This window comes from Tupaia chinensis, unplaced genomic scaffold, assembly GCF_000334495.1.
Source record: "Tupaia chinensis unplaced genomic scaffold, TupChi_1.0 Scaffold144255_1, whole genome shotgun sequence".
Taxonomy (NCBI): domain Eukaryota; kingdom Metazoa; phylum Chordata; class Mammalia; order Scandentia; family Tupaiidae; genus Tupaia; species Tupaia belangeri.
Window position 1 is genome coordinate 1,332,956 of NW_006204113.1, and position 8,532 is coordinate 1,341,487.

Below are 8,532 nucleotides of genomic sequence, written 5' to 3' on the forward strand. Positions count from 1 at the left end.
TCAGTTCCCCCAAGACAATGAAAGAGATCAGCTCTTGGGATATAACACATTAACTTCACTCCACACATTCCAGTCCCCTTTAAGTATTCCTTTCTCACAGCCTCCCTTTCTTCCATGTCTCCTTCTGGTAGTAAGCCTTGGAGTTTATGTTATTTATTCACTTTCAGCCTGCCCAAATAAATCCTGACTAGGAAGTGTATCAAAAATCACAAAGTGGTGCTGGCTCTATGACCCAGCAGAAAACAACACTCAAGCCAGGTCCCACATGGCGACTGTGGTTTAAATCCTCAGTCCAGTGGGCCTGAAAACACACCGGGCATGCGCACTATTACCCAAGACCTAATGGGCCGGAGGAGTTGGAGGAAGGGATCATGGCGAGAGCAGACCCTGCACACAGTGCTCATTGCTCTCTCTCAAGTGCCCGTGCATGCTCTAACATGCATAAAGAAAAAGAAAATCTTTTTTAAAAAATCACTAAGGGAAGATACAGAAGCTCAGGAGAGAAGAATCTCGCTCCAGTTATTTTTTTCTTTTTTTCTTTTTTTGGAGAGGTTTTTGCTATAGGACGTGTGCACTCGCCAGAAAGAGAGAAACAGAGACAGAAAGCGAGAAATCACCCCCCAGGGGAGATGGCAACGCCGCAATCCCTTCTCCTCCATTCTCCTCTCAGGATCTTAGGCACGCACGCACACGCGCCAGGCGTGAGTTTAAGCCACCGGGTCCGGGACGCGAACCGCAGTCTACTACGTGGGAGTCCAGCGACATAGCCATTACGCTAACTGCTGGTCCCTCGCTCCAGTTGTGTGTGTGTATATATATGTGTGTGTGTATATGTATGTGTGTATATATGTGTGTGTACACGTACATGTGTGTGGATATATGTGTGTATGTGTGTATATGTATGTATGTGTGTGTGTATGTATGTGATATATCCCCTTGATATCAAGTATGTACATCAATCCAAGTATAAATCTCTGGGTTCTGTTCTTCATCTCAAAAAACTATAAATTTGGGAGCCAGCACGTGGCGTGATTGTTAAAGACACTGGACTCCCACATGGCCGACCGCAGTTTGAGTTCCAGACCTGGCAGCTTGCTTTCTCATTTTCCCTTTCTCTCTCTGTCTCCCTCTGGTCAAATTAAAATAATAGTAAAATAATAACAATATATATATATAAATCTGTATTCTGATTAATTCAGAGGAAAAAGAACTCTGATGTGATATGAATAAAGTCCTGTCTTAATTTTTCATAAAAATCAAAAGAATACCCAGACCAATAGTGATACTGCAGTAGGACATCTAATACAGAAGAGTCCAGTCTTTCTGGGACCAGCAGAGGGCACAGCAGTTGCGTCACTAGACTCCTACATGGCTGACCACAATTCAAGTCCTGGACCCGGGGCTTGAAACTCCCAACAGGCACATGTGAGTGTATGCCCAAAATCCTGAGAGAAGGGACTGCAGTATGGCTATCCCCCTAGGAAGGTGATTTCTTGCTCTCTGTCTCTCTGGCGAGCACACACCCTATAGCAAAAATCTTCTTGAAAAAAACCAGTCTTTCAAGACAGAAGCATTAGGTCAGTGGGTTCCATTCCTGGCTAATCATCACACTCAACAGGGAGTCTCAAAAAAACCAACAAACTCCCAGGCTCCACCCCTGCACCCAGCAGATTCTGATTTACTGTGCCCAGTGTAAGGCCCAGACATTTCTTCATTTTAAAATGTTCCTAGGCAATTCTAGTAAGCTAGGTTTGCAAACAACTACACTAAGGATACTTACTCATTTATTATAAGCTATACAGGATTTCTTTAAACAACTATACCTCTGCCCCATGTGTTTAATACTGGATTTTTAGAATTTAGTTTATCAAATGTATCTATACACCATTTACCAAGAACATGTGTTCTACATTAAGTGAAGTCCTTTAAAAGTGACCACATCTATTATAAAAAGATAACAACTACTCATTAAGGGGCCCATGTACCTCATATTTTCTGTAGTTCACCAGCAAAGCCAAGAGGACGACAGCATCATATCCATGCTCCCTACGACTTGGGGGGTGGGAGAGTATCTGCAAGAAGAACGAGAAATGTATGAGAGTGCCAGCTCTTGGCTCCTGGCATTACAGACAAAAAACAATTTGAGAGGATAGTTTACTAAAAAGAGAAAGAGGGGAGCCAGCAGGTGGCATGGTGATTAAGGTGCTGGACTCTCATGTGGCCAACCACAGTTCAAATCCTAGATTCGGCAGCTTGAAAATCCTGCCAGGCATATCTGCATGCAACCCGAAGTCCTGGAGAAGAATAGAGAAGAGATTGTGGTGTGGCCATCTATCCCTGCGGCAGGGTGACTTCTCACTTTCACTCTCACTGTCTATCTCTGTCTGATTCCAGCGAGCACATGTGCCCTATAGCAAAAACCTGTATTAAAAAAAAAAAAGAAAAGAAAAAGAAGTGACAAGGCAATGGACCTACCTGCAAAATTGCTTCAAATATGCTGTTGATCATTACGTATTCCAGGATAGTATTCTGGCTGATGTTATCTGTCACCTGAAGGCAAAAAAAAAATGGGAGGGGGAGGGAGAGGGACTTACTTCTAAGTCTCTATATGTGCAGGCCCAATAGCCTAGTGTTTAGGGGGAGCTAGATCCAACATGGCTGACCGTGGTTCAAATCCCAGCTCTGGCAGCTTGAAAAATACGCCAGGCATGTATGCATGCATAACCAAAATCCCAACAGAATGGAGAAATAGAGGAGAAAGGTTTGTGACATGACCACCCCAATAGGGGGTTGCATTCTCCCACCACCTCTCTCTAGTGAGTACACCTGCCCTCTGACCATTAAAAAAATTTTTTTTATTATGATATAGGGCATGTGAGGCTCACCAGATACACACAGAAAGAGAGAAGGAAAGTGAGAAAGCACCCCCCAGGGGATAGTCATGATAAAATCCATTCTCATTCATTCTACTCTCAGGATTTCTCAAGTCACTAGTTTGATTCCAATCACGCAGCTGGCGATGTCAGATCCACCTGCCTTAATCATCATGCTGTCGGCTGGCCCTAAATGTTTTGTTTTTTGGGGGCTTTTTTTTTAAAGATTTTTTGCTATAGGGTACACATGCTCACCAGAGAAAGAGAGAGACAAAGAGACAGGAAGAAAGAAGTCACCTCTGGAAAAGGAGCAGAAGAAAAAAAGCCCCTTGGGGGGGGGGGGGGATAGCCACACTGCAATTCCTTTTCCTCTATTTGCCTCTTGGGATTTTGAGAATGCATGCGCACACACCCACGCCCGGCGTATGTTTTAAGCCTCTGGGTCTGGGACTCAAATTGCAGTCGACTATGTGGAAGTCCAGGAACGTAACCATTACACCATCTACTGGCCCCCTTAAATTTTTTTAAAAAGTCTGTACTGGGGAACCGGCAGTTAGCGTAATGGCTATGTCGCTGGACTCCCATGTAGTCGACTGCAATTCGCGTCCCGGATCCGGTGGCTTAGAACTCACGCCAGGCACATGTGCGTGCGTGCCCAAGATCCCGAGAGGAGAATGGAGGAGAGGGGATTGCAGCATGACCATCCCCCCTGGGGGGTGATTTCTCGCTTTCTGTCTCTATGTCTCTGTCTGTCTGGCGAGCGCACGCGCCCTGTAGTGAAAACCTCTCCAAAAAAAAAAGTCTGTACTTATGCCATGTATCTCATAGGCATCTTCTCCTCTGACATCTAAGAGAAACGATGTTAAAACATTCTACTACTTACTAGTCCTTTCACAAGAACTCCCAAAAGCCACCAGCACATTAAGAATAAGAAATTAGCAAATTAGGGTCAGCTGCTGGTGTAGTGGTTGGGGCAGCTGGATTCCTCATGGCTGACTGCGTGATTATTCAAGTTCCAGACCCACAGCATGAAAAATATACCAAATCAACGTGCATGCATATGCAAAATCCTGAGAAGAGAACGGAGGAGAAAGGATCGTGGCATGGCCATCCTCCGTGGGGAGTGTTCCCTCACTTTCCCTCTCTTTCTGTTTCTCTCCAGCACATGCAAACATGTGACCAGTATATTTCTAGAGCCACCAGGTCTGGGACTTGAACCACATGGTCAGCCATATAGGATCCAGCCACCTTAACCACCACACCACAGGCTGGCCTAAAAATAAATCTTTTAAAAGCATTTTAAACCTCCTAAATCTTTGAATTTCTCATAGTTCCTCTCACACTATCACACAAGCATTTGCTTAACATTTTCTTGAGTTGCATTCCTCAAAAGCACAGGAAAAAGTTTATGAATCTGCAAGTCTTCAAGAGGTGGCAGAGAGGGAACCAGCAGTTAGCGTAATGGCTATGTCGCTGGACTCCCACGAAGTCAACCGCGGTTCGCGTCCCGGACCCGGTGGCTTAAAACTCACACCGGGTGCGTGTGCATGCGTGCCCAAGATCCCGAGAGAGAATGGAGGAAAAGGGATTGCAAAGTGACTATCCCCCCTGGGGGTGATTTCTCGCTTTCTGTCTCTATGTCTCTCTCTCTCTGTCTGTCTGGTAAGTACACGCGCCCTATAGCGAAAAACTTTCCAAAAAAAAAAAAAAGAGGTGGCAGAGAAAGGGAACCACGTGGGGGGCCAGCAGGTGGCATGGTGGTTGAGGGTGCTGCACTCCCACATGGCCAATTGCAGTTTGAGTCCCAAGCCTGGCAATTTGCTTTCTCACTTTCTTTGTCTCTCTCTCTCTCTGTCCCTCTCTGGTCAAATTAAAAACAAATAAAATAAACAAATAAACAAAGTTAAATAATTTTAAAAAGAAAGAAAGGGAACCACCTGAATTACTAAACAACACCCCACTCTTTTCCACGATAGAGAGTAGGCCATTTTCACTAATAAAGTCAAACCCAGATAAAAATATTTGGAATCATGAGAACGATTTCCAAATAAGTCCTGATGAAAAGGACAAATCTGACAATCTGGAAGACAAGGAGCTCTCCTAGAGTGCGAGTAGTACTTTCACGGTGACAAATATCACATAGCCCGCAGGCTCAAAATGCCAGCAGTCGCTCCAAAGAGCAGCTTCGAGGAAGCAAAAGCCCATGTTGGGATCAGCAGCTGGCGGAACGGCTATGTCGCTGGAGTCCCGCGTAGTTGATCGCAGAGTCCCGGACCCCGTGGTTTAAACTCATGCCAAGTGCGTGTGCATTTGTGCCCAAGATCCCGAGAGGGGAATGGAGGAGAAGGGATTACAGCATGGCCATCCCCACCCCACCCCCGCCAGGGTGATTTCTCACTTTCTGTTCTCTGTCTCTCTGTCTTTCTGGCGAGTGCATGTGCCCTACAGCAAAACCCTCTCAAAAAAAAAAAAAAAAACCTGTGCAACTACTTTCTTCACTGTGCAACTACTTTCTTCTATACACTCAAGCACAAGGAGGTGATACAATAACCTACTGGACAATCTCTTCTATACACTCAAGCACAAGGAGGTGATACAATAACCTACTGGACAATCTCTTCTCTTTTCCTCAAGGATACAAATAAGCTTGCCCCTGCTGTCATTACTCTTGACAAAGAAGCAGACATGGATCACTTACAGTCACCAAGCAAAGGAGCAGTTTCAGACATAAACTCTTCAGACTTTCAGAACCTTCTGCACAGAGCAACGAGTCCAAACTCTCCATTAAATTCTGAGAAAAGAATTGTTAAGCATTAAACCGTATCAAATAACATCTACACCCCAACTTTATCATCTCTGAGTTATGTTACATAGGATAATGTGAATACAGTGAACCAATCACGTCATTTCCCTAGGCTCAAGCCTTCCAAAATTAGACGAAGAAAAGGAAGACTTCAAAGTCTAGTGCTTTTGGGGAAAATGCGTTAGAATAATGGCACAGAACAAAATATTCACTACTTTACCAAAAGACTGTTTAACCCTATCATCTACATATAAATTTACAGATTAAAATGAGGTAATTTGGGGGCTGACAGGTGGCGTGATGGTTAAGGGCGACAGACTCCCACAAGGCTGACTGCAGTCCAGAACTTTCTCTCTGTCCCTCTCTGTCAAATTGGGAAGGGAAGGGGAGGGGGAGGAAAAGAGAGAGAGGGGAAGGAAAGAGAAAGGAAGGAAAGAGAAAGTGAGAAAGAAAGAAAAAAATAATTCTTATAACAAAACAATGAAGTAATTTTAAAATGGGGGGGAGGCAGCAACAGGTAGCATGGTGGTTAAGGTGTTGGATTCCCATATGGCCAACCACAGGTCGAGTCCCAGACTGGGCAGCTTGAAAATCACACCAGGCAAGTGTGTGTGCATGCCCAAAATCCCAAGAGGAGAATGGAGGAAAAGGGATTACAGGCCATCTGCCCTGAGAGGTGATTTCTCACTTCATCTCTCTGGGAGGTGCATGTGCCTATGGCAAAAACCTTAAAAAAATTTTTTAAATAGAATGGGAGGGGAGAGCAGGCAGAGGCACAGTGGTAAAACGCAATGCTCTGAGGCTGACCCACATGGGAAGATTCTGGATTCACATCCACAGACCTCCCTGTGTACACTGGGCTTGCACATGCCCATGATCCAGAGTTGGCTGAGGCAGGAGTGGATAGCAACATCAAAACCCTGCTGGGATGCTGATTCTCCCTCTCTCTCCTCTCTCTCATTTACAGAAGAAATAAATAAGAACTTTTTTTTAATAATTATTTTATTTAACCTCATTTATTTATTTGCTTATTTCAATTTGACCAACAAGGGACAGAGTGTGTGTGTGTGAGAGAGAGAGAGAGAGAGTGAGCAACAGCTGCCAGGTCCAAGATTCAAACCATGGTCGGCTATGTGGGAATCCAGCATCCCCAACCACCACGCCACTTGCCGACCCCAAGAACATTTTTTTTTAAAAGAAAAAAAAAGGATCAGCCCACAGCCTAGTGGTCAAGGAAGCTGGATTCCACATGGTGAATGCCCAGTTTGAATCCCAGCCCTAGCAACTTGATAAACATGCTGGGCACACGTATGTGCATGACCCAGATCCCAACAAGGTAGAGAAACAGAAGGAATCGCAGCATACCCATGCTCTACTGAGGGATGCTTTCTCTCTGTCTCCCTCTCCGTTCTCTGTCTCTCTCTGGTCAATGCATGTGCCCTCTGGCATAGGCAGACAGACACATAAATAGAGAGGTAAATGTACATATATACATATAAAATATAAATACATATATATAAGATATAAATACATACACATATATATGTATGTACACACACACACACACATATATATATATATAAATTAGTTAAGAAGAAGTAAATTTTAAAAGAGGAGACTATACAGTGATGCAGTGATAAAATGCAATGCTCTGTGAGGCTGACCTACATGAGAAGATTCCAGAGTCCCATGATTCCCAAAGATTTCCCTGTGTACACTGAGCATACACAGGCCCATGGCCCAGAGTTAGCTGAAGCAGGGGTGGGTCATAGCAGCAAGACCTTGATGGGATGCTTTCTCTCTCTCTCTCTCTCTCTCTCATGTATGCATGCATGCTTATGGGAGAAATAATTAAAAAAAAAAATAGAAAAAGAAAAAGAAGGACGGGCTCCATGGCCCAGTGGTAAAGTAAGCCAGATCCCACATGGCCAACAGCAGAGTTGAAATCCTGGCCCTGGCAGTGTGAAACACATGCCCCAAATCCCAACAGGATGGAGAAATGAATGAGAAGCAACTGTGGCATGAGCATGGCCCGCTGCAAGGGTGCTTTCGCCCTCTCCCTCCCTCTCTCTTTCTCTGCCTCTCTCTGATAAGTATACATACACTCTCATGAAAACACGGAAGGGAGAAAGGGGAAGAAAAAGAGAACAAGGAAAGGAAAGAAGGAAGGAAGGAAGGAAGGAAGGGAGAAGGAAAAGAAAAGGGAGATCATAATACACATTTGGAAGTGTAGACCTCACCTTGGGCTCACCTCTAGTAATAGACCAAAAAGCAATCTCTAATCTCTTCCTAGGATTTTCCAGGAACATGAAAAACAGACTCAGAGTTGAGAGTTATTTCCAACATTAGCCATGTATTGTGGCTTTCAGTGTTCAAGTTTATCCTTTTAAAAAAAAATATTTCTAAGTGAATAATTGGCTTAAGAGGCCAACTCCAAGGACTCAAGGCAGCCAGATCCCACATGGCAGACTGCACTGTTCAAGTCCTGGATCTGGCTTGAGAAACTTGTGAGGTGTGTATAAAGGTATACCCAAAATCTCAAAAGGAAGGAGAGGTGGAGGGGAAGGGATTGCAGCATGACTATCACCCAGTTGGGGTGCTTTCTCACTTTCCCTTTTCTTTTCTCTTCAGTGAATGAACATGTCTTTTGGCAAAGTTAAAAAAAGAAAAGAAATATAATTTATTTTAGTATATTCATCTTATATCCTGTTACTTTCCTGAATTTGTTTTTTAGTACTAGTAGTTTATAGCCAATTCCTAGTGATTTCCTAAAAACTGAGTCATAACATCCACAAATAAAGGTATCTGGTTGTATTTCTTTTTAATATAAATGCCTTTTATTTATTTCTGTAGTGA

The 8,532-nt window shown here is 43.9% G+C and overlaps 1 protein-coding gene across 1 annotated transcript in view; it reads right to left on the bottom strand.

Moving 5' to 3' along the window:
* ARMH3 (armadillo like helical domain containing 3) overlaps positions 1 to 8,532 on the bottom strand; it is a 270,864-nt gene that overhangs the window by 209,805 nt on the left and 52,527 nt on the right. Inside the window, exons 7-8 of the mRNA XM_014583337.2 lie at positions 2,476 to 2,550; positions 1,986 to 2,072 (exon numbers count right to left, since the gene is read on the bottom strand). Coding sequence (XP_014438823.1) covers positions 1,986 to 2,072; positions 2,476 to 2,550 — 162 coding nt within the window. The remainder of the gene's footprint in view (positions 1 to 1,985; positions 2,073 to 2,475; positions 2,551 to 8,532) is intronic.